Source organism: Pituophis catenifer, unplaced genomic scaffold (genome assembly GCF_029215685.1).
Source record: "Pituophis catenifer annectens isolate HBS135680 unplaced genomic scaffold, rPitCat1.0.hap2 SCAF_1, whole genome shotgun sequence".
Taxonomy (NCBI): Eukaryota; Metazoa; Chordata; class Lepidosauria; order Squamata; family Colubridae; genus Pituophis; species Pituophis catenifer.
Genome location: NW_027256881.1, coordinates 282,881,371 through 282,908,628, shown reverse-complemented (window position 1 = coordinate 282,908,628; position 27,258 = coordinate 282,881,371). Strand labels below are relative to the sequence as shown.

At 36.7% G+C, this 27,258-nt stretch overlaps 1 protein-coding gene across 1 annotated transcript in view; it reads right to left on the bottom strand.

Moving 5' to 3' along the window:
• Positions 1 to 10,465: 10,465 nt before the first annotated feature.
• Positions 10,466 to 27,258, bottom strand: part of LOC139311357 (cytosolic phospholipase A2 epsilon-like) — a 50,113-nt gene continuing 33,320 nt past the window's right edge. Inside the window, exons 12-20 of the mRNA XM_070935778.1 lie at positions 23,300 to 23,436; positions 20,670 to 20,892; positions 17,532 to 17,646; positions 16,113 to 16,250; positions 14,685 to 14,792; positions 13,152 to 13,343; positions 12,297 to 12,463; positions 11,395 to 11,581; positions 10,466 to 10,689 (exon numbers count right to left, since the gene is read on the bottom strand). Of these exons, the coding sequence (XP_070791879.1) occupies positions 10,466 to 10,689; positions 11,395 to 11,581; positions 12,297 to 12,463; positions 13,152 to 13,343; positions 14,685 to 14,792; positions 16,113 to 16,250; positions 17,532 to 17,646; positions 20,670 to 20,892; positions 23,300 to 23,436 (1,491 nt within the window). The remainder of the gene's footprint in view (positions 10,690 to 11,394; positions 11,582 to 12,296; positions 12,464 to 13,151; positions 13,344 to 14,684; positions 14,793 to 16,112; positions 16,251 to 17,531; positions 17,647 to 20,669; positions 20,893 to 23,299; positions 23,437 to 27,258) is intronic.

The following is a 27,258-nucleotide window of genomic DNA, read 5'->3' as shown; positions in this document are numbered from 1 at the left end:
CTTTTTAAAATTGGAAAATTCAATAAAGTATTTAAAAAAAAAAAGAATAGTATCTTTACCTCAAATAGATCCTGTAACTGTTCTGAGGAATCTAACTCTCTCATGGAAGAGTTGGCATTGTTGTGCATTGTGATATTTCACATTTTGTTTTATTATGTGGTCATTATTAATTTTACTGTTAAAAACTAATCATATTTTTAATAAATATTTTTTAAAAATATGTATAATCTTTGAATTTTCTTTTAAATATTGGCTTGCAAAATACCCATTTGGACAAGAATTAGGAAGAGAGAAAAATATATTGCAGCAGTTGTGATAAAGAAAGATTGGTGGTAGTGAGAAAGGCCCAGCTCTAAAGCAATACAAAATTTGGAGAGTTTTGAAAGGATGTTTAAATAATTATCAAATAACCAAATAACATGCCTGAGAAGAAAAAATAACAAACCAATTTACAGTATTAAAAAAAAGTTTTGGGACAAATAAAGAATTTTAAAAGGAAGTGCTAGAAACACACTCTCTTAAGGATAAACCCACTAAGTAAATGTAAAAGATAATGCTTCTCAATGGTTACAATATAATATGACTGAATTTTCTGAAGATCTTTGTCTCTGTGCTCAAGTTTATCCACAACAAGAATTGGTGTGCGAGAGAAACTTTTTTGTTTTGTTTCTATGCCTTCAAGTCAGTATTGACTCCTGGTGACAGCCTGGACAAATACCTGCAACTTTCTCTGCAAAAGTTCAGAAGTGGAGCCTCCTTCCTAGGGCTGAGAGAAAGTGACTGGCCCAAGGTCCAACATGTTGTCTCTTAAACACTACAGCAAACTGGCTCTCCTATTCTCAGAAAATATTTAATATTGCAAGGATGTTATTATTATCATTGCCTTTGAATCAGTGTTGATTCCTGATGTCTTCCTGGAAAAATCCATGTAGTTTTCTTGGATAATTTTTGAGAAGTATTTTGCCATTATCTTCTCATGAAGGCTAAGAGAGCGTGGCTGGCCCAAAGTCAGCCCTCTGGCTACATGCTTAAAGCAAGATTAAACTTCACGGTCTCCCAATTTTTAGACTGAGGTTAATTAAATCATATATTACTGATAGCCATATATTTTGAAGTAGATCTGGCTATTGTACACATCAGATTTACTGGGGATTATAATTTTATGACTATAGAAAACAAAACTTAACACAAATGGTGAACAAGTATAATACCATCTTCTCTCCTTCTTACATATTGCAGAATTTCATCACTGTATTTCTAAATGTAGAACAAAAATACAGAGAAATTTCTTCTAATCTGATGCTCAGACCAGAATAATAAACTTCCAGCTTTGGTTTGAATGTAAAATAAATTTTAAAAAGTATCTTACAATGGATGAAGACATACTAAATCCAAGCATTTATTTCTTGATTAATGGCTAAAAGGAAACCAATTGGACAAATATTGTGTCAAACAGGGAAGATGGCAATCTTGGACATGAAATCAAAGCCTACTCTTTGGTACATGCATGTAATGTCAAACCACAAAAGGGGCAGGGTTTAGCCATGCTATGGCAGCCATCATCTTGCCTGTTTTGAAATACACACCCTCCAATGCCACTCTACAGTATAAGGCATTAATTTGTGTGTGTTCAAAAAGAATTCACTGAAAATCGGGATTCCTTGTATATAATTATTGATTTTCCTTGATCAATTGGGTAAAAGAACTTTCAGGCTCACAAGGGAAGAGCTTGTATTATAAGCAATACTAACAGAATAACATAGTTGGAAGGGACCTGGGAAGTCTTCTAGTCCAACCCCCTGTTCAAGCAGGAGACCCTATACTCATGATGGCGAACCTATGGCATACGTGCTGGAAGTGGCATGCAGAACCATCTCTTGGGCACGCCAGCCATCGCCTGCGTGCACATCTGTGCTGGCCAGCTGGTCTTCGCGTGCACAGGAGCACTGGAAACCAGAAAAACAGCTCCCTGGCACACATGGGCGCACTGGGAAACTGAGCTTTTGGCTTTAGGTGCACACATGCACGTCGGCCAGCTAATCTTTGCGCACGCATGCATGCATGCCAGAAACCAGAAGACCAGGTGATTGTTGCGCATGCGCACACCAGAAACCAGAAGTTCAGCTTCCCTGTGCACATATGTGAGGCTGAGAGCTGCTCTTCCAGTTTCTGGCGCTCCCCCCCCACATGCACCTGTGCTCCCGTTTTGGCATTTGGTGCTGAAAAGGTTCACCAACACTGCCCTCTACTATTTCAGACAAATGTTTCTCCAATCTGGAGAACCCACAATTTCTGAAGGTAAGATGTTCTATTGATTAATTATTGTAACTGTCAGGAAATTTCTCCTTATTTCTAAGTTTGTTTGAAATTAATTAATTAATGTTATTAGTTGATAGTTTAGAACCCTTTCTGCTCTACCTTAGAATTAATGCCAACATAGAATTAAATCCTTGTTGGATTGTTCCAAAGTTGCTCACCTTTCCTCTCAATGTTGGAGTGGGTTGGCAAGTTTTTAAACATTTGGGGAGAGGTTGACAGAAGTTGGGATTTATGAACGAGAACATTCAGTTTACAAATCATTCAGTCTTCTTAAAGAATTTTTTTTTTAATTTGATTTGATTTATATGCTGCTCTTCTCCAGAGACTCAGGGCGGCTTACAATGCGTTAAGCAATAGCCTTCATACTTTTGTATATTTTATACAAAGTCAGATTATTGCCCCCACAAACTGGGTCCTCAATTTACCTACCTTAGAAAGGATGGAAGGCTGAGTCAACCTTGAGACTGGTGAGATTCGAACTTACTAATTGCAGACAGCTGGAGTTAAATTACAATGCATTAGTCTGCTGAGCTATCCAGGCTCTTTATTTAAGATTGTTGTAAAGAAAATTTAATAATTTAAGAAAATTCTCTTTAAACAAAGTTACTAAAATCAAGTTTGGCATAATCAGTCTGGATTTCTCTTTTGTTTATAGGCAATAACACTCTACTGGCATTCAGTTTCAACTATGATGTGGCAGAATGGCATCATGGAGATTAGAAAGTGGAATTTGCCTCCGTCAGAGAATTTGACCTCAAATATACAATTTACATTGTAAAGATTTTGCGAGACGTTCATGATGACACATGAATATATATTTGTTATCCAGATAATAAAACATTTTTTTAATCTCAATGCAAAACATCAGCAAACAGGCAAGACAAGAGAATTAAAAGAGAGTCCCATAGTCAAGACAGCAGGCTAATTATTAGTGATTTTCAGCTTAAGGAAAGTACAATCAAAGACGTTATTCCTGTAGCAACAGTCAACTTTTCAAATTACGGTGTTATAAATTATGAATCCCTCTACAATGTTATTCCTATGTACAATGTATCCTGCTCGTAAGGCAGGATAAACCAGTAATAAATTTCCTTCACTTATTAATGCATATGTATGGATTACATTAGGGTGAGCATCTTTACACAGTCCCTTTTACAATCTTTTAATACTTGATCATCCCAATGAATCGATGATCCAAAATCCACAGTATTCCCCAAAATAAAACACAAAATTATTATCCCTCAGCAGGAGGAGAATACATGATTCTATGAAACGTATCATCAAACTGTAGGTAATGTAGAAATTATTATTAATGACAAGCATTTCCTTATTAACAAGAAGCATTTTTGTTCAATTTCTTTGACTTTTTTTAGTCCAGCTGTTGTTAGACTGGACTTTTTTTCACTGGACTTTTTTTTAAAAAGTCCAGATTGGTGTTGATCCTCTTAGTAAAAGATATTTTATTTTAGAAAGTTTCATCTCAACTGCTGCCAATCATTTCACTTGCACTTCCAAACTGGTAGGAAAAGTAGATTTCACACCTGCTTCTACATTATTGTTTACAATGTAGTTGGCAACTTTTCTCATTTCAGATTGATAGCTATGTGAGAGAAGACTGTGCCCCCTCCTTGCAAAATGCCTGAACAGCTCAGTTATAGAAGCTGAACATAGCTTGACTTGTTCTCCCTCTTCCCCCCCCCTTTAAGTTTCTTAAATGTCTACTTCAATCATGCTAAGGAAGAAACAATTGGTACTTACCTCATTAGTTTAGCCCACGTCCACTGCTACCTTGAGTGATTTCTAATATACCAGCTGAGCTTCCACTTGTAGCTCAGTTTTTTCTTTTTACTGTGGCATCACATTCCTAAACCACACAGAACAGGAAAGGGCTGTTGATTTGCATATTCTGCATCATCTCAAATCTTGTAAACTGCTGTTTTTGGTAATTTCTCTTCAACGCAACCATACAAACATCTGGTTTACGATAATAAGCTTGGCAATGTTTTAAATAGCAGGTATGTCAGGTGTAACATTTTTAATTTACAGTATATCACAGAAGTGAGTACACCCCCTCACATTTTCTAAATATTTAAGTATATTTTTTCATGTGACAACACTGAAGAATAACACTTGGCTACAGTATAAAGTAATGAGTATATACAGCTTGTATAACAGTGTAAATGTGCTGTCCCCTCAAAATAACACAACATACAGCCATTAATGTTTAAACTGCTGGCAACAAAAGTGAGTACACCCTTAATTGATAATGTCCAAATGGGGCCCAGAGTGTCAATATTTTGTGTGGTCACCATTATTTTCCAGTACTGCCTTAACCCTCTTGGGCATAGAGTTCACCAGAGCTTCACAGGTTGCCACTGGAGTCCTCTGCCACTCCTCCATGATGACGTCACAAAGCTGGTGGATGTTAGAGACCTTGCGCACCTCCACCTTCCATTTCAGGATGCCCCACAGATGCTCAATAGGGTTTAGGTCTGGAGACATGCAGGACATAAGGATCGATCACCTTTACCCTCAGTTTCTTTAGCAAGGCAGTGGTTGATTTGGAGGTGTGTTTGGGGTTGTTATCATGTTGAAATACTGCCCTGCAGCCCAGTCTCTGAAGGAAGGGGATCATGCTCTGCTTCAGTATGTCACAGTACATGTTGGCATTCATGGTTTCCTCAATGAACTGTAGCTCCCCAGTGCCAGCAGCATTCATGCAGCCCCAGACCATGACATTCCCACCACCATGACTGTAGACAAGACACACTTGTCTTTGTACTCCTCATATGGTTGCCACCACACACGCTCCAAATTCAAAAAGAATTCACTGAAAATCAGGATTCCTTGTATATAATTATTGATTTTCCTTGATCAATTGGGTAAAAGAACTTTCAGGCTCACAAGGGAAGAGCTTGTATTATAAGCAATACTAACAGAATAACAGAGTTGGAAGGGACCTGGGAGGTCTTCTAGTCCAACCCCCTGCTCAAGCAGGAGACCCTATACCCGTGATGGCGAACCTATGGCATACGTGCTGGAAGTGGCATGCAGAGCCATCTCTCTGGGCATGCCAGCCATCATCTGTTGCTCTTCCCGGTTCCAGCATGCACACCTGTGCCGGCCAGCTGGTCTTCTGGTTGCCACCACACACGCTTGACACCATCTGAACCAAATAAGTTTATCTTTGTCTCATTGGACCACAGGACATGGTTCCAGAAATCCATGTCCTTAGTCTGCTTGTTTGCAGCAAGCCGTTTGAGGACTTTCTTGTGCATCATCTTTAGAAAAGGCTTCCTTCTGGGAAAACAGCTCTGCAGACCAATTTGATGCAGTGTATGGCGTATGGTCTGAGTACTGTCTGGTTGACCCCCCACCCCTTCAACCTCTGCAGTAATGCTGGCAGCACTCATACGTCTATTTCCCAAAGCCATCCTCTGGATATAATGCTGAGCATGTGCACTCAACTTCTTTGGTCGACCATAGTGAGGCCTGTTCTGGGTGGAACCTGTCCTATTAAACTGATGTATGGTTTTAGCCACCATGCTGCAGCTCAGTTTCAGGGTCTTGGCAATCTTCTTATAGCCTAGGCCATCTTTATGTAGAGCAACAATTCATTTTTTAAGATCCTCAGAGAGTTAATTGCTAAGAGGTGCCATGTTGAACTTCTAGTGAACAGTATGAGAGAGTGAGAGCCATAAATGCAACATACCTGCTCCCCCTTCACACCTGAGACCTTGTACCACTAACAAGTCACATGGGGGCTAAGATGTTTTGATATTTTTGGAACTATAGAATGGGAAATTCTTATTGTTTCTTATTTATTTACATGTTACATTTATATGTCACCCTTTTCCATGATAACTCTATCCTGGGGCTCTGATTGGCTGTTCTGATTTCAAGACCAGAGGAAAGAACCCAGATAATTCCTAGTTTATACAAAAGGAGCTGTGTTATTGTTTATGAAACCACGTTTGTCCGAGGTGGTGGCAGTGCTGGAAATAGTTATACCTTTTTCTCAACAAGCATTGGAACATCGATGGAATTAGGTGTGTGCCTTTACTTGGCCTGAAATTTTGTCAAATTATATTATTTCCTTGTATGGGCTGATTCTGTACAGTCTGGTCAATTTCATCCTGCTTGTGTTGAAATGAATAACTTTCCTTTCTTTTGAGCTAGAAAGCTTTAAAGAGATATTGTTTAAGGGCAGGAATAGTTCTTAGGCTTGACAAGCTTGTGTAAAATGGGGGAGTGGCGCTTGTTACATATATGAGGTAAAATAAATTGAAATGGCTTTCATTAATACAGTAGTACAGTCAATAATACAGTAACAAACCAGTTGTTTACTTAATAATTGTAAGGAATGAGTAGGATATAAGGGAGGGAAATGTGAAACATATTAATAATGCAAATATGGGGCTGGACTTCAAAGTACATTCAGATGGAATTGAAGTTAACCAATATCCTGTTGAACCAAACTGAGGTAAATCAAAATACTTTTGAAGATAAATTTCAAAAAATGATCTGTAGCTTCAATGCACACATTCACAAAACACCTATGCCTTTTATTCTTGGCAAACAGATTGCATTCTAAGCTTGATCGTCAAACATGTGTTATGACATAGAACTAAATAGTTCAAATAATGAGTTACATATTGTCCAGTCTCCACACACACCCATACACACACATACACATATTCCTTAACCAGGGGTGAAATGCTCCCGGTTTGGACCGGCTCGGGCAAGTAGGTAGTGATGGCTGCGGGCAGTTCGGAGAACTGGTAGCAAAAATCCCTGCCCCCGCCCCCCACACCCAGCTGAGCCATGCGATCATCAGAGCCTTTTTTTTCTTTTAAATGGCTCTGACCAGCCAAGCTCTGATGATCCCAGCTTAGTTGCCTGCTAATTAGGCAACTCAGCTTGGATCGCCAGAGCCATGTAAAAGAAAAAAACTTTTTTCCTTTTAAATGGCTCTGCCTGCTAATCGGTAGCAAAAATCCCTCCCCTTCCCCCCCTCAGCTTGCTTACTTTAGCTGCTGGTTGCAATGCCTTGCTGTAATCCCTGCAATCCATTGCATCAGCAAGCAACTGAATCTCCCTGCCTGCAATCAAGCAGGCAGGGAGTTGTGGACTTCAACTCCCAGAATTCCTCAGCCAGCAAAGCAAAACTGGCTGAGGAATTCTGGGAGTTGAAGTCTACAAGTCTTAAAGTTGCCAAGGTTGGAGACCCCTGTTCAATTGGGTAAGTTTTTTTCCCCTTTGGGAGCTTTAAAAAAATAGTTAATTGGGGTTTTTTTAGTTGTTCTTTTTTTAGAGCTAGCCATTTAAAGTTTAGGAAGTTTTAAATTTAGCTGCTTTTATATAAAAATAAAAATAAAATAAAATAAAATAAAATAAAATAAAATAAAATAAAATAATATTTGTGCAGCTTTCTGAGATTTAGTGTGTTTCTGTAGTGTTTCACTCTAACTACACAATCACACAAAATCTCACAAAGCTGTACGTGGAATTTTGTGTGTGTAAAGTGTGAAAGTTGGTTTTTTTGGGCTTTTTGTGGCTGTGTGAGGTTCCTGCTTGTTGCAGGGGCCATTTTGGGTCTAGCACAGCTGCTTTTATATTGTGGGTGAGCCAGTTGTGTTATGTTGTGTTTTGTAGGTTAAAAAAGGGCAAAGAAGTGACATTGACTTGGCCACGCCCACCTGACCAACAAGCCACCCTCTCAGTTACCTTACCACCAAGCCACGCCCACTAATTAAGCCACGCCCACAGAACCGTTAGCAAAAATTTTAGATTTCACCCCTGTCCTTAACCCATTTAAAATGAAAATTTAGGGTCTGTTAGACATTATTGTTCAGTCCTACTGTTTTTGCTTGTTTGTTTGTTTGTTTTTACAACTCAGTTAAGCCAAAGCTCTTTTTTTTGGAGTACAATTTTTAATTCTTAATTACATGAAAAGATAACTTTACTGGGACAGGCAATCTTTCTGGCTTGAAAACATATCTTGTAAGGTGCCTGTTGGTTAACTTAAACAGATATTTTTTAGGTGATTATATGACCAAATGTGATTTTCAGTAAAAAGTATGAAGTAACCTGTATAAGACCTGATCAGTGTATTTTGTAAGTATATAAGATTTGCTGATGCTAAGCAGAAAAATACCTTGTAGTCAAAGAAAGTTAACATGCAGGTTTTGTTTCACCCTGCAATGTTCATCTTGCAAAATAGATACTGTAAGCTTTATGATATAGCCTCCAGATATGTGAAAATATTCCACCTTCTTTTTTATGATTTGAATAATTTTCTGAATATGTATTGTCCATTTTAATAATTAGTACTGGATTTTTTTCTTAGTGTATCATACACAGTGAATTTGTCTGTCCTCCATTGTTGAATAATATTCTGTTTAGGTTCAGCATCCACTTAATCATGTAATTTTTAATATATTTAGTCTCTGAATCATATTTCAGAAGCAACTTATATATAAGCTGTCAACGTTCCAATTGCCAAACCCAACCAAAGCAAGCACAGTCGAGACAATCTCAATGTCAACCACAATCTCTGAATGCAAAACTTTATTAAGTACATCATTTCAGCACTGATGACGGCAAAACCAGATCTAGCTAATTACTGCACAAACCCATATAATTAAAGTATAGGATTCTCCCTCCGCCTATTAGTGCAGATCACATTGTCCAATTGAATGCCATTGTATTTTTATGAGAAAAAGTCTTTGGTTTTGGCAAACTCCTGCTGAAGCGTCCTTCTCTCTCATGCCTTGTCTTCTTGATGTCTGGAGCCTACATTGCATCTCACCCTTCCCTCTCCCCTGGATTCATTGGCAAGCAATAATGTCACAACAGCAAAAACATGCTTTGAACTTGACATAAGCCTTTGAAAATGTTCTGTCATGCTTTATAAGTATTTCAAATTCAATTAACCTCTGAACATAATGTCTTGATTTTCTAATCCCTTTGAGATTATACTGTTCATTTGAAGCGAGGAGCTCATTGAATAATCTGGCAAATCCCTCCCTGTCACATAGCTGGATCAGTTTACCAAGGCCACCTTGCCCCATGGATTTTAAAATTCGATATTAATGTCAATTGGCCACCAAGCCAAGGACAAACTGAGGATCCTGGATATTAGTACTCAATATCCTTGATATAGAGGCACTTGATAATATCAAATCCTTAAATGGCTGGCCCAGAACAAAAATGACTTTTCATTTCATCTAAAAAATACCTAACTATGGATGTGACACAAGACCAAAGAACAGCCCTCACCAAAGCAGGATTTAAGCTCCTGGATATTATGGTAAAACACAGGTGATTTCATCAAATAACCTTACCCAGAGATGATATGTATATTTGTCATGCTGCAAATAAAGGAGATCACTCACATCCTCTGGACTGCTAACTATATGTTTCAGTTAGAGCACAGCATTTAAAGTCATTAACTGACTGGAGATCCCATTGGGATCATTAGCAGGCTCTTTTACTTCCTCTAAATTACATAGGCAATAAGATAGACTGCCAAATGCATAGTGTAAGACATCCAACTGAGAGTTTTCTATTAAAATCAGAAGAGAGTCATCTACTCTCCATCTACTCCAGGTTTCTAGTTTCCTGCTTTAACTACTACACCTCTGGCATAGGTGTGAAACAAAAATAAGTCTATAAAGCAAAATGGCTTTATGCAATTATATATATAATGAATATATATATATATTTCATGTACTGCTTATTTTATAGGTACCCATATCAGTTTACCTTAGCAACATTTAAATCAAGGTTTTATAAGTTTTTAAACAACTAATTCAATAAACTTATTTGAGTCACTGTAGTTTAGACAAAATACAACAGATTGTAATTTATAATATATTTATTTATTAAAGTTTGGAGTAAAGAATCATGTGCATTATAATTATATTCGTAACTAAGGGGCAATTTTTTGAATATCAGAAACCTGAATAAATGGAAGACAATATATAAGACATGATTCAAATATGCAACTATATTATATTGTAATTTAAGACTATAGTACAATTCAACCAACTTCAATTATTTTACATTAGCTATCCTTTTTTTTTTTATCAGAGCTTGGAGTTCTTACATGTATGTTTCCTTTTACAAGTCAAAGATGGCAATTTCATGATGATGACTGAGGTAATTGAGCCTGTTTCTTCCGTTCTATCACCTTGTGCAAAACCCCCAAGATTGTGTTTGCATTATTCTGAACATTATAGTTGGTTAGATTTAACAGCTTGTTAAATTCCTCCTCCTGCAGTGAGACCTGTCTTGTAGAATACGGTGAAAAGGCACTTGAGACATCAACATTGCCTTGTGGTAATTGCGCTGCATTACGTTCTATACCTGCAGAAGAAAAAAAGAAGATACACTAATTATGTATAAAAAAATGACAATACCTTATATTGTGCTCCTTAATTGACCAAACTAACACCAATCAGAAACCCACCAGAGGACATAACATAATATAATGCCCTTACATTCCTGTTCTCTAAGAAGGAAGAAGTATTAATGACAATTCCTTCATATATTGATCTAATCACTTTTTAAAACTATTTAGTTTGATAGTCAGCACTAGAGTCCGTTTCATACATCACTCTAAGTCACTGTTTGTTTAATAATGTTTGCACTGCAATTAGGATTTAAAGTTCACAATAACCAGTTTCATACAATGTATTAAGTGAAATCATACTATGGTATTGTGTAATGTATGTATGAACCCAGGTTTATATATTGAAGCAAAAAATTGTACAGGTTAATGATATGTTGTCCTTTCATATGTTCTGAGTCTTCCACTATTCAGCTTAATTGGATGAGGCAGGTTCTAGTGTTCCAAACATGAAAATGATTTATTTGCTTTCTCCACACAATAAATTATATAAAATAAATTTTATATAATTTTCTTTCTTGTTTTACTTTTTTTCTGACTAAAAGAATTCAACTGTGATAACTTTTCCTTTCAGATGAGCTCTTTCAATGAGTTTGTCCTGGATCAGGCAGATCAACACCTACTAAAAAGGTACTTTCTATTGTATTGTACTATTAACTCACCAGGTGCGATATATCTTTGGAAGGTGTCATTCACTAGTGGAAAATAAAGCAGGATGGGGGCTTCAGGATTGTCTGTATCTTCAAAGATGTAGCATTCTTTCATATTTTTCTTTTCCTCCTCATTTAGCAAAATCTTGGGGAATGGGATCCCTTGTGCTGAGAAATATGCGGAGGCATGTTCCAGAGGCTTAAAAAGCACAGTAACAGCCAATGTTAGCAAGTGCAAAAAGACATCCAGACAGGATTTTTAATGCAGACATTGATTTGAAACCATAATGTAATAAGCACAAAGTACAACGGTAATTCTTAGAAAGAAAACAGTCTTTAAAATCCTCACTTCCTTTCTTTGTGCCGGCTAATACTGGTTATTAATAATCGGTTATGATTAGATCTGAAATTCAAGTTGGCCAGATTCTGAAATTGAACAATATTAGGAATGTTTTCTAGGCCTGCAAGGGCCTAATATTTTAGAAAAACAGAAACATGATTTTAAATAGTCTAGGTGAAAATAACAGCATCAAAGCTAATAGCAATTTACTTTGGGAAAGAAAAACACAGAGGTACAAGTATAGGTTGAGGAATATCTGACATGAGAAAAGAATCTGTGAAACAGATTTCAATTGGTTGCAACCGGTTTCTGGCATTGTATTTGGTTCTCAGCATTGCAGTTTTAGGACATTTCAGAAAAACTGAAATAGAAACAAAGAATGGCAACAAGAAGGATTTTGGAGGATTGAAAACTAAAATTTACAAGAGATTGAGGGATGGTGACATATACTTAGCCTTGAGAAAAGATGAATGTGGCAATGGCTAGATTTATTAAGTAGTCAATTGCTATTATTTTTATACAATACAAAGAATATTATTTTATTACAAATAAAATCAACATTATCTCTTCTAACCTTGGTTTGTGACCCTCCGGTATAATTGAAATGCAGAATAACATCCACTTTCCTCTCTGGTCTGAGAAGTGGAGGGCAACTGGTATCAAAGAAGAAGGCTGTATCTACAAGTTCCAATTGTTCTGTAGAATCTTTCAGTTGATTTGGGGATTCATCAAGCATTGTATCTATAACACACATTACAAAAATAAAATCAATACCCATAGGTCATCTTCAGTTAAAGACAAATACTCATACATTTCCTTCTTGCAAATACCCATCCTACCATGGATCTATTTGCTTCAATACACAATTCATTCTCCTCAGGATCTATGGCCATTTTTTTTTTAATCTCCTAACCTAATGAAGAGAACACTTATGATATAAATGAGTAGTTGGAAAGAGTATTTTTCTATTGCAGAGAGCAAGTTCAACTTCCATGATTCCCATGCATTCCATACTAAGGACCAATTTATCTCTAAACCATGTATTATGTAGACTCCCAGATTCCGTTACCTAGTGACATTTTTTAGATTTTTAAATTTGTATTTATTTATTTGTTAATGTTGTATCCTACCTTTATTATTTTTACAAATAACTGAAGGTGGCAAGCATATCCCACATAACTTCTTCCTCCTATTGTCCCCACAACAGCAACCCTGTGAGGAAATTGGGCTGAGAGAGAGTAGCTGGTCCAATGTCACCCACATGGTTTTCATGGCTAAGGTAAGACTAGAACACATGGACTCCTGCTTTCTAGCCTGGTGCTATAACCATTAGACCAAACATTTTATTTGTAATGAGAAAAAATGTAATCAACTAGACAATTGTGGATTTCTAATGATACATAAAAACATTCAAATTCTAGTGTGATACCTTTCCATTTAGTAAATTGTTGGTGCTGTACATATTCATTATGCATTTGGAGCCCTTTTAAAAAATTGTTATATTTGGATACTGCTGGACGATCTGTTAAAATATCCCGTAGAGTATTGGAAAGACCTCCAGCAGGAGTGAACATGCGAGTTGGCATCTCATGCGGTCTCTCCGGTATATCAGGCACTTCATCTAAATACAAGCAACAGAAATAAACTTCATTTAAATAATGAATAAGAATCTTATGTACTAGTGTATGATGCACTTCAGATGATACCCAAAGATGAACAAATGACAGTGGCATGAATAGTTTTTCTTTCTCTCACACATCTATATACATCTTTAACTCTACATTGAGTGTGAATTTAAATTTCAGTAGGCCAACACACAAAAGGTTAGGTTGCATAATTATTACCTGAATTTTATTTCAGTGTTTATTACACCGAAAACAAGATGCTCTCTGGATGTTTTGCATCACAATGCTTGCTGGAATTTATGGGGGTAGAACAATTTTACATTTATATCTGCTATTGAAATGTTTCACCCATGCATGAATATTTACTAAGCAGATACTCTTCAGAACTACAAAGGCATGAGAAGGCTTCATAAAAGAATTAAGTAGCTTTGTGAACCAAACTGAGGCTGTGAGGCATAATAATAAGTTTATATATATAAATTATATAAAGTATATAAAGTATATTACAAAGATAATTAAGGGTAACATTTCAAGTTTAACTGGAGCTAGCTGCTCTACTCTAGCTTTAGCTAAACAAGCTGAAGAAAGTGTGAAGCAGTGTCATACAGAAGAAACAAGGAATAGAAAAATTATTCTTATATCAGGTGTTTGAAAAGATATAAAAGATGGCTTTGCCCTTTGGAGCACCAACAAACCATTAGCCAAAATTAACCTTTGCCCTCTTAACTAGTTGCATATGACAATTTTTTTTTCAGAGAGTATCTATTAAAATCATTTGTTTTTAAAAAATCAAATTATTGTGTTATTCCAAGATACCTTAAAATAAGTTGCAGATAAAACAGGGAGATATTTACACAAATAGAGTAATTTGGATATAAAACTAGAGGTAAAACATTAAAATCAGATAATGCAGAAAGAGGGAAGCAAATAAAAAAAATGTTCATAGCAATATAAGATCTGCTCAACCACTGAAGAGTTGCAAAATGATCATTTCCTTTTTCTAAAATATTATTTTAGTTTGCATTAAATAAATGCATTTTTGCTGGGAAATTAGAGATAGTCCAAATAGTACATTATTAGGTGTCAATTATGTAATGGTACATAATAGTACATACTGTAATGGTACACAATGTAACTATGAAATAATACATTATACTTAAAAAGATCAAATTATACTGTATTTCTTCCCTCTTTTGTGGTCTGAATACATATTCCTTCGTATGAAATTATCTGAACTTTCAGTTTGTACAGGCAAGACAGATAAATATTGTAAATGTAAAAAGTGTTAGTCAGTTAAATTCTGAATTCTAATTTTAGAACAACTTTTCATAGCTTACCAATCTCTGTGACAGTATCTTGGGTCCACCTGTTCCAGAAATCTTCTGAATTGTCTGCCGCATGCCAAGCATCTAATAGATTCTTGGAAAATACACTACTCCACAATCCTTTGAAAGTAAGAGATCAATGAAGTTAAAGCATTTTTTTCCTTGAAATTTTATTTTATTGTTGAGATAGAGACAGAAACAATGTTCTGGGCATGAACTGTTCTGTACAAACAACAGGCAGTTTTGGGAAGTCCATGTCTGCACAGAAACATACATATTTTGTATTAGGGCTGGGCATGGATCCAGAACATGCATGATTTGATTAGAAGGTGCTTTGGGATGGACAAGGTGGGAAAAAGTACGGCCAGTGATTGTGATGGCAACTAAGAAGAGGTGGGGAAAGGAAAGTGCTGGAAAGATCATGGGAAGGAGTGAGTGGCCTAGTTGGATATGCCAAATTGCTGATGTGTGACAGCAACTGTCCCACCTTTCCTCCAACCTTTCCAGTGTCTTCCTTTCCCCACCTCAGCAGCCACCCTTGACGTCAAACACCAGATATCCAACCTGCCCTCTTCTCTCCTGCTGATAGATTGTGCTTGTATTCAAAAGTGATGTCAGTATGTGATGCCAGTTAAGGGAAAGTAGGAAAAGGAAGGAACTATAGAAATTGGTGAAGTAGCCCACATGTCATGCACAGAAGGACCAACCTAGCCCTTCTTGCCTCTATATTTTGCCTTGATCAAAACATAAACAACCAACATATTCTGGGATTTTATTTATTCAATCCATGGCCACCCAGTAAGCTTGGCTGAGGACATCTTTATTTTGGACCTAAAAAAATCTCCCCAGTTCAGTAAAATTCTTCACTGTTAATCTACTGGTCATACTTACAGAGTAGTAAGAGAATAATTGCATCTAGCAATATTGTTACATGAATTGTCCAGAAAACAATTGTTAAGTATTACTGTTAAAATGCAGTCAGAATTGAAGCTATATTCTAAACATAGCTATATTTGAAGTATTTATAGCTTGTATTTTCCAGTTGCTTATCTTGGAACAGTTAATGATAAATTATGAAGTGCTACTTTACTAATTTAATTTTTAATTTAATTTAATTTAGCATATCATCACATTCTGGGAGAGGGAGGGAGGGAGAGAGGAAGAAAGAGAGAGAGAACCATATTTTCCTACCTGTTTTACATACTATTGTATGAAGATACAATACAATGAACCTACAAGTTCTAGGTTTTTTTAAATAATGCTCACCCATTAGGGGGGAGGGAGCCCAAGGTTCTCCAATATAATATTAGGTGTATTCAGCTGAGAATCTGGCTGCAAAGTGAGTCCAGTTCTTGTGAAAACCCCATAGATACCATTGGTATTTTCAACAAGGGAAAATCCCACCCACCCCCTTTCTTCTTGAGGTAGAAAAAAAGTCACCTTGCATAAAACATATCCTTGATTCTGGGAGTTTCTTCATTATGTGCCCCATGTAAAACTCGCTTCCAAAGTTTTCAGCGGGAACAAAAGCTCCATATTTTGGAAATCCTACTTCATATGGTGTGAACTCTAACCACTCTGTAATGAATGTCAACAAGAACACATTTAGTATCATACCTTCCTTATGCAGAGAAAGGATGCTTTCTTAGGTGAAACTACCAAAGACATTATGTTCAAGGAATTATATGTCTTTTCAATGTGGACTGGCCTGACCTTAATAATACATGAAAATCAATAATAATCCAACATTTCAATATTTTCCAAATCCATTGTTAGTTCTTACACCTGAAATAAATGAAAGAAGGCAGCTTTCTGCATATGGATAAACATTTCAGAGGGTCCATTACATTTATTATTATCTATGCTACAAAGAATTAAAAACACTTACAAACTATTTTGAAAAGATAATTCTGCACTTTGTGTTTTTTGTCCTTCTCTTGGCTCAGATATGCTTTTTATCATTGCTGGCATGTATATCTGGGGTATATACATACAAACATACAAAATGCATGTATAAACATAGTCTCTGAACCTGGATACATACACCAGCGTGCTACCGTCCCTGTCCTAATGTTCCCTTTTATATGTATCCATTTCATGTATTCATAATTATGTTTATACTTATATCTGTTACCTATTACATGCTTGACTAAATAAATAAATAAATGGATGGATGGATGGATGGATGGATGGATGGATGGATAGATAGATAGATAGATAGATAGATAGATAGATAGATAGATAGATAGATAGTATTTCCAAACTGACATTTTAAGAAGTTGCCAGAGAGAGAATGAAAACCTAAGAATCAAGCTTCTTTAGATCTCCCAAAAAAAAATCTTTGTTGTTCTGGTTTTGAGAAAGTGTTTGTAGCAGGCAATTCATATCAATAAAGCATTAACAGAATCTAAATGTTTTCTTAGCACAATGGTACCATGTAAAGGAAGTGTAACATGAAGAGGCTAACAAGGCCCCAGATAAGCTAGTGATCTTGTACTTGAGCTGAAATTGTGTCTCTCTCTCTTTGTGATTATCATAATATGAATGGCTTATTTTAAATATCAATATTTAGCTATATGTGTAAGAATGAAAAGTCCTCAACCCATGCGTGGACTTATTCATATAACATTTTGGCACAATACTGACGTGAGTTGCCATTGTCTTCCTCCTGGATAGGTTTTTTTCAACTTCCCAACCTAGCCTATAGTCCTTGGATTTCCCTATGTACTCCCATCTGAAGACTGACCAAGTCTAACCGTGCTTAGCTTTTCCTGAAATCAGTTAAAGTTTGTTATCAATAGGTTGCAACTGTTGTGGGTTAAAACATTTGTATATGAAAGCCCCCAGTAAAGAACAGACCTCTAAAATCTTTTGTGGTGATGTTGTCTTTCACATTGAGTGCCAGGTAGATTGGCAGAGGGTTCTGACCTTTGTTCACTGCCCGTCGTTGCTCTGAGAGTTTATGATGATTATTCTGTATTTTGTGAAAAAAAAAGTGCATTATAATTTAAGTGAAATAGAAATTACAGCTTGTTCACCTAGGCTTCATATCCACACAGAGCATCAATTTAAGGATCAGGTTACAATTTAAACACCAACTACATTATTTTTCACAACACTTGATAAAATGTGTGAGAAGGAAGGATAAAGAAAATGGAATATTGGAGAAGAAGGGATAATATGGCAAATAATAGCTGTGTGTCTGCGCAAGGTTGACTTCCAAAGTGGTGTAACACACACAAAGAAGATTAATTCCCTTTCCCTGAATTTCTTATCCAGATTGGGGCTTTATCTAGCTCAGGGGTGTCAAATTGGTGGCCCATGGGCCAGATGCGTCACATGCAGGCCACGCCCACCCCAGCTCCATGAAAGGAAAAACCGCCACGATACATCACGTGACAGCAGCATGACGCAGCACGTTTGACACCTGTGATCTAGCTGAATATAATCACAATCAGCATGAGTAACCATAGCAAGTAATTATAGTTAGGATGTCTGAGATGGAGAGGTTAAAATAAAAGGCAATACAGTCACAGTAACCACCTGATTGATAAAAGGTGAATAGTCCTGTCTGCAATCTTGACATTTTTAACTCCCTAAATCCTCTAGTAGTAGGGGTAGTTCAGGCTTGCCATCTCTTTAAAAAGATGCTGGACTATCATGCTGCTTGATCTCAGGAGCAGGGCCAGATGTAGATATGATAAAATCCTAAACAATGGGAAGCTGTAGAGACTCAGCTTGACAAGTGCTATCAGAGAATAAGGTGTCACAACTGAATTTGGCAAGACTGCCACCAAGACTTCCCTACCTCATTACAGGGAATGTAATGAGGTAGGGAAAGGCTTTCTTTGAACAGAAAGTATGAATGTATGCAGAAACAGAGCATACCTTAATTATTTAATGAGATATGCAGGGGGTATGTGGTTTATGGAGTCTTTGGTAGATGAAGTGGGGGGTTGACTAACAAAAGCACTGTGGCATCTTTCTCAAGCCTTGTGCCTTTTTGTCCATGCATTGTAGTGCCATAGACATGTTCTGAACCAGAGAGATTATAGTTAAAATTCTGGACACTTATCATTCTGATTCAGATAAGAGCAGGAGGATCTTGTGACGATCTGTCATCTGTGTATATCTTAGTAACTAATTCTGCATTGGCTTACTTTGAAAAATATTTGAATATTTCAGATGGTTCCAAATGACAAGCCAGGTATCACAAGAAAGAATGGTGGGATGCAGCTTATCAATAGATTTTATTATTTATTGATTCAAAATCCTGGTTCTTTGAAAAGTTTGGAACTTATAGGAATGGTCCTAAATGAAGATATGGCAGATTTAACATCTGAACAGGAAGGCCCACCTGCTTTCTCAACTTTTGCTGGATGGTGAACATGGAGGAACAGATGTGTGAAACATGCGGTAGATTATTCTCTTGTGTACTCTCTTGAGCAGCAAGTATATTCGAACTAGGGCTGTTCAAAAATACTCCCTCAAGGTGAGCTTGACTTGTGGTAAATGCTAAAATAAAAGTTGGTTTCCCCATTATCTTTGCCAATATTTTTTCAATGCCCTTATAAAGCTGGGACTTGCAGATCTCGTCAAAGTGCAAATCCCGATTTAGCTTTTCAGATCAGCTAAAATTAACGAGGTGCTGCCCTCTGCTGGGGTGAGACAAAGTAATTTTTTTTTTACATTATCTCATTGTGTTTATTTCAACAGATGTTATTCATTAGGCAATATATTATACTGCACAAATAAATGCCAAAAATGGTGGTAGTGGAGAATTTGAGTTCTATTAATTCTTATACACTGAGGAAACAGTGGATAGTCACAACAATCGTTATACAGAAAGATTTACAAATCTAATTCAGGGGGATTAACCAGAGCAACCCCGGCAGGGCAAGCTACTATATAAATACAGGAAGCAAACTCCATACTTGCTCCCTCTGATGAAGTTATCTAGTTGGGTAATGAAATGTCTGCAAACAAACAACCAAGCTCAAAGAGTACCAAGGACTCCACAATTAAACCTGATCTACAAATATTCTCTTTTATTGAAATCTAATTCATCTCATTAATCCACTATGGTTTATTGTTTTGATTTAGAAAGGTGTTTCAGTATATATTCATCAATCAGTGTCCTGCTAGACACAAGAATGTTTTAGACTATTTCATTTTGTAGTGTGGTATTTTAAAATTCATACATTGCCCTTTTAATGTTGTTGTTGTTGTTAGTCGTGAAGTCATGTCCGACCCATTGCGACCCCATGGCCAACATTCCTCCAGACCTTCCTGTCCTCTACCATCCCCCGGAGTCCATTTAAGCTCACGCCGACTGCTTCAGTGACTCCATCCAGCTACCTCATTTTCTGTCGTCCCATTCTTCTTTTGCCCTCAATCTTTCCCAGCATTAGGCTCTTCTCCAGTGAGTCCTTTCTTCTCATTAGATGGCCAAAGTATTTGAGTTTCATCTTCAGGATCTGGCCTTCTAAAGAGCACTCAGGGTTGATCTCCTCTAGAACTGACCGGTTTGATCGCCTTGCAATCCAAGGAAGTCTTCTTCAGCACCATAGTTCAAAGGCCTCAATTCTTTGGCACTCAGCCTTCCTTATGGTCCAACTTTCATAGCCATACATTGCAACTGGGAAAACTATAGCCTTGACTATACCCTTTTAATAGGTACCCATAAAAGATTTTTTTTTTTTCAAAATGTCTCTTTTGGGAATGAATGAAGAAGGAATGTCTTTTTTTTTTTCATCCTGCACCTTTTCCCCATGACTGCTTCTGATTTTCATTTGACTATGGTTTTTTCCATGCTTCCTTATTCAGTTTACAACAAAACATCCTAGGAAGAGCTGAATTATATTTTTGTGACAGAGGACAAAGCTAAAAAGAGCAAATATGGTTCATCTACAGTGTAAATGCTGCTGAACTAAATAAGAAAGCTCCCAGAAGCTAAGAAACAGCATAGGGAGACCCACAAAAACCCCTTTTGCATACCGCATCATTCAGCATAGCTTCAATCATGAGTCCCCAAAGATCTATAAAAGAAGATTTATATCCTGCGATGGTCCGCTGAGCCAGCTCCTTATGGTAAGACTTCAGATTTTCCAAGGAAAAGGCACCCCTCTTAGATTTGGCTGCTTGCCTCCGAGCTTGCAAAATGATTTCCCCAAGATCTTTATTTGACCAGTTGCTATCTTCATACAATTTTGTCATAGTCCTGAAAAGACAAATACAATAGAAATTTCAACTTTTGTATTTATTAAAGGTCGTTCTTATCCAGCCTAAGACCAGAGGCAAATAAATCCTGATGGATTGGACTCGGAAATTCAACCATTATTAATTGTTAAGGTATGTTCACATATCTAAATTATTAAATAATGTTTTTCCTATATGATTTTACTGTTGAAAATTTTCCAAGCTTATGATCTGGGAGAATAACCTTACACTTCAACTAACTTCTGGAAGGGGACATACAATATTTCAAAAAATAGTACAATATTTACACAAATAGATTAAAAAACAGCTTTTTATCTTCTAGAATAGGTTAGTATCATTCACAAATATCTATGTAATGTCTAATGTCTATGTATATTTACTTACATTGTATGGCTGTAATATTGCTATTCTTATTTTCTTTACTACCCCCTTTATTGGTATTATTATTATTGTTATTGTTGCTGTTGTTGTTTGGTTGTTGTTGTTCATGTACACTGAAAGCTTTTGCACCAGAGATAATTTTTTTTGTCTATCTAATCACACTTGGCCAAATAAGTCCTCTTCTCTTCTCTTCTCTTCTCTTCTCTTCTCTTCTCTTCTCTTCTCTTCTCTTCTCTTCTCTTCCCTTCCCTTCCCTTCCCTTCCCTTCCCTTCCCTTCCCTTCCCTTCTATTCTAATGCTCACTGCATAAATCAATTTTTAAGAAAATATTACATAGTCATGGTTTCAAGACAGATCCTTGTGGGATTTTAGTTCTTCTTATTATTATTATTAAATTCGATTTCTATACCGCCCTATTCCCGAAGGACTCAGGGCGGTGAACAGCCAACAATAAAATCCATACATACAAAATTTAAAAGCAGAATTAAAATCAAATTAAATAGTTTTGGCCCAGACAAATTAAAACCCCAATCAATTTAAAACCAATTTTAAAATTTGAATATATAAAATATTAAAAAAATATTAAAAATTAAAAATTCTTTTATAAAAGAGGGAGAAAATTAGGCCAGGCCCGCCTGGTGAAATAAAAAGGTCTTTAGAGCGTGGAGGAAGGTGCACAGATCCGGGATCCTCCGTATCTCCAGGGGGAGCTCATCTGGATAGTAGGTGCCCCCACAGAGAAGGTTCTCCCCCTGGGGGCCGCCAGTTGGCATTGTTTGGCCGACGGCACCCGGAGGAGCCCCTCTCTATGGGAGCGTACTGGCCGGTGGGAGGCTATTGGTGGTAGTAGGCGGTCCCGCAAGTACCCAGGTCCTGAGCCATGGAGCGCTTTAAAGGTGGTAACCAAAACCTTGAAGCGCACCCGGAAGACCACCGGGAGCCAGTGCAGCTCACGCAGGAGGGGTGTTACATGGGAACACCAAGTTGCTCCCATTACCACCCGCGCGGTCGCACTCTGCGCCAGTTGGAGCCTCCGGGTGCGGCTCAAGGGGAGCCCCATGTAGAGAGCTTTACAATAGTCCAGGCGGGAGGTGACGAGGGCATGAGTGACTGTGCGTAAGGAGTCCCAGAAAGGGACGCAACTGGCGAATCAGGTGAACCTGATGAAAAATCCTCCCAGTCACGGCCGTCAAGTGCTCTTCTAAAGACAGCCGTGAATCCAGGAGGACGCCCAAGTTGTGCGCCCTCTCCGTTGGGGCCAATGATTTGCCCCCAATAGTCAGTGATGGCACCAACTGACTATATCGGGACGTCGGAAACCACAGCCACTCGGTCTTGGATGGGTTGAGCCTGAGCCTATTCCTCCCCATCCTTAGTTCCCTCTGTTGAAAAAGTTGCTCACTTATTCCTACACTTTGCTTTCTATTTTAACTAATTAACTGTTCATTAAAAAAAAGAGACTATTATTCCTCAACTACAGTTTCCCTAACACCCTTTGACTATCAAAGACTTCTTGCAAACCAGAATATACATTGTTATTGGAGTCACCTCTATCCACATGCCAGCCACACTCCCAGATGTAGAATGAATAGATTTACTTTAAAGGGGAAAAAAAGCTTTATGCTGCTTTTCCTTTAACATGATTTGTTCCTCTATATGCCCAGTTATTATTTTTCTTTGATTACTGTTTCTATCAATTTCCTTGAAACAAATGTTATATGCACATACATTGTCCTACCATCTTCCAGAACCTGTTTTAAAAATTAACTACCTTCTAATAGATTGTCGATAATTTCACATTTCAGTTCTGCTATCAGGATCTAATAATCTGTTCCTAAATATCTTCTTTTTCTATCTCAATTTGCTTTAATAATATAGTTGTATAGAATTCTAGGTAATATGTTCTACCTTTAGCTCCTGAACGAAAGGTGGAATATAACGCTAAGTGATAAGAGTAAAAGCCGCATTAAGATTCTTTAGGGTCTAAGCAGTTGAAAGAAACACCAAATAAAAACACAGTTTGTTACCATGTGGTTCCAGATGATCCAGTTATATATGAAATACAGTCCAAAAGCTTTGTTCTCTGGAGACCCCAAAGAGTGCCATAAAGAGCTGTTAATGCTCTCATCCCAGCTCCTGTTGTTGTCATAGCAACTACTGGCACCTGTTCAATGAAAGAAAAGAACATGTCATGATCCTGAAGGTAAAGAAAGTCCTCAAAGAATTCTGTCAAAATCTTTCAAACTAACATATTTTATTTGTCATTATAGGACTGTATTTCATCAAATGCAATATTAGATTGGGATGCGTATGGGAAAAAATAGATGGATTACTATAAATAAAACTTACATAAATATAATAGACAAAATGTATACACACTTTTAAACAGAGGAAATTAAAGAAAGACTCTTGAGTTCAAAAATGCCAGAATACTATAATATTAGTATAGTACCCAAATGCTATAATATTATGTTGTAAATTGAGTCAGACTCAATTTTACAATTTTTACAGTAGTTGATAAGTGAATTACTGCAATCATTAAGCCAAATGTGATCATTAAGGGAATCCAGTTTTCTCAATGAGCATTTTTTACCAGAAATTGGGGGGGGAAAAGGTCGAAAATCATGATACCATGACTGTAGGATTCAGCAAACAGTTGAAAAGGTGAACCAGTTGCGAGGGCAGGTAGAGCCCTCTGCGAAGTCCCCAGAGTTCTTTTTTCTACTCTTGGGGACGAGCAGGTTGTGGCTCCCTATTTCTGCTCGCCGCTGCTCCGGGCTTCGGGAGAACTCTGCCTTTTTGCAGAGCCAGGCGCTGGGACCGGACCAATCAACGAAATTAACAGATCATCTGAATAAGCAGGATGAAATTCGGATTGGAGATCCTAAACTGCAAGTATTCTAACCCCAAGACTGATTTTAAAGTTAAAGAAGAGTGAAAGGAGGAAAAAGGAGAGTTTAAAATGGCGACTGGCTGAGGCTTGAGAAAAGCTGAAAGTGAAAGTCATTCCGTTTGAATAGCTTATAACGTTACAAAGTTACAAAGTTACAAAATATCTAGCAAAAGTGCTGGTTAGAAGTGAAGAGAAAAAATTCTTATTTCATGTTTCTTCCTTCTTAGAGACTTGTTATTGATATTGTTTGGAGAGAAGTCTTTTTCTTTAAAAAGAAAAAGGGAAAAAATCTTTTGTGTGGCAGGATGGCGCTAAAACTGACAAAGCCAGATAACCAAGCCATGTGGGGGGGGGCTCTCCCATTTATAAATCTCATGAACAAGTTGAGAGTTTGCAGATGCAGAAGAATGGCTTCATAGATCTAAAGAAATTTTTACTGGAGGAGATGGCAAGACATGATAAGACTGTGAATCTGAATCTTGAAAATTTTAGACAGGAAATTAAAGAGTTGATTCAACAAAAGTATGATATTCTGAAGCAACATATGAAAAGTTTTATAGAAATAATTCTGAAGATGGATGAAATTATAAATTCAAAAATAGACACTAAAGAAGTTGATGATAAGATTTATAATTTGGATAATAAAATACAAAGAATTGAAAACGATTTAATAAGGATTCAAGAAAAAAGCTCAGAAGTAGAGTTTAAAAAAATAAAGGAAGCTGACTATAAGACTTACAATGTAGATAATATAAAACAAAGGATTGAAAATGAAACCACAATAATGCAATTCAGACTCATGGAATTTGCGGTTAGAATTAGGGGAATACAGGAAGATAAAAGACAAGATTTGAGAAAGATGTCTGCTGAAGTTCTGGCTAGGATTTTAAAGGTTAGCCCTGAAGATGTATCCTGCAAGATTGATAAGGCCTACAGAGTTAATTCTTGGGTGGCAAAGCAAAGGCAGTTGCCTAGAGATGTGGTGATTTACTTTACTGATAAAGAAATAAGAAATGATATTGTGCAAAAGTCTTTCAACTCCACTCTTGAAATGCATGGAAGGAAGATCTGGATATTTAAAGAACTACTGCCTAAGATGTTAAAAGATAGAAAAGATTTTGGATTTTTGGTGACTGAACTAAAGAAACAAAACATCTCATTCAGGTGGGATGTCCCAGTTGGTATAATATTGAGATATCAAGGAGAACGATATCAATTAAATACTGTTGAAAAAGCGGAAGAATTTTACTATAAGGTTTTTAAAATGGGTTTAACATCTCCACATATAATACACGAGGGGAATAAAGAAAAGCAAAATCAACAAGAGATTGAAATTCAGGCTAAGCAGATGGAGGTGGAGGTAACGGAAAAACAACAAGTTACAGAGCCTTTTGTGGATGAGCCGCTTCTGGATTCTCCTTCGGAGGCTATAGTTGGATTACCTATAAATACTAGAGAGGCGGCTTTGGATTCTAATATGATGACTTATCAAGCTACAGACCAGCATGGAAACCAAACAGTTGATATACAACTCATAGAAAGGAAACCAGGATGGAGATCTAAGCCACAAAAAGTTAAGAAAAGAAGAAGCAGGTCCTACAAAAATAAAAACTTTTAGACCAAACAACAGTGTAATGCCAGTTACTCAAGAGATGATTGAATATTTAGAAATTTAGTTGAGGCAAAGTATTGGTTTATATTATCCTGAGGAGAGTGACAGATCTCTGTAGTGCTGTACTCTTGGGATGTGAAGATGGCCATAAATTGAGTGGATTGGAATTTTCTATTTTGGATTCTTTGACAAATGGATTACGTTTATGCTGAGCTATAAGGCAAGAGAACTATAGGATTGGGGCATGCAGAAGATCTGGCTGTTACCCCAACACGGTGGTTGGAATTAATAATCTAGATGGAAGACATTATTGATGACATTATATGGAATATAAATATAAAGTCACTCGGGTGGTTTTTTTTATATATGAAAATATTTACTATTGATGGGGGCAGATGGTAATTGAAGATACCGAACATGCTGTTGGAATTAGGATGTGATGTTACCCTAACATGGGTAATGGAATTAACAATCCAGCTGAGAGACATTACAGAAGATATCATATGGATTACAAACTTAAAGTCAATTGAGGATTTTATATATATATGTAAATATTTTTTTTTTTTTAGTGGAATGGGCAGAAGAATAAAGATATTGAAAATATTATGTATGTAGACCTGTAGGAAAGTGGGTGGAGATAGGTTAGTTTACTGATTGTTTAGTTTAGGAGAAGGGATGTTATGTTATATCAATATATGTAAAAGATTTGAATTAAGAGATATATGTATGGGGCAGGAGGAAATGGATAGATTATGAGTTGAAATTGCTAAATTAGGATTTATTATATAGTTTTACAGCTGAAAGTTGCTTTGAATGTTGCTTTGAAATGTATAGTATAAGGGGGATATAATGATATTGTTAGAAGGATAGATCATGAGTTGAATAGATGAAATTGCTAAATTAGAATTTATTATATAATTTTACAGTTGAATGTTGTTTCTGAAATGTATAGTATAAGGGGGATATAATAATATTGTTAGAAAGAAAGGGTTAGTATATGGGGGGTGGTACAAAAGGATGGTAAAGTATTATATAATCTGTTATTAATTTGGGTTTTATTTTGGAGAAGCCACAGGGGGAGGGGAGGGGGGTTAGGGTGGAGGGGGGGAAAAAAGGGGGAAAATTTGTATTTGAAAAACTTTTTCAATAAAAAAAAAGAAAGAAAGAAAAGGTGAACCAGTTGCCAAGTGCCCAAATTGCACATGACTGCAAAAAAAAAAAAAGGGTCAAGTACAAAAAGAAAAGATAATGCAAATACATGCTTTTATTTTATTTTTATTTTTTTTGCAGCGAATACAAATAGGTTTACAAAATTGTATCTTACTCTTTGGTAAAAAAGAAAAAGCTCTCTTTTTTTATTAATTAGTGGGGGTTTTTTAATCATCCAAACCCACAAATCATTCTTTTTTTTTTTCTTCATACAAAAGATCTGTAAGGGGAGGCCCATAGATTCATAGCAATTTCATATATACAGTTTGGAG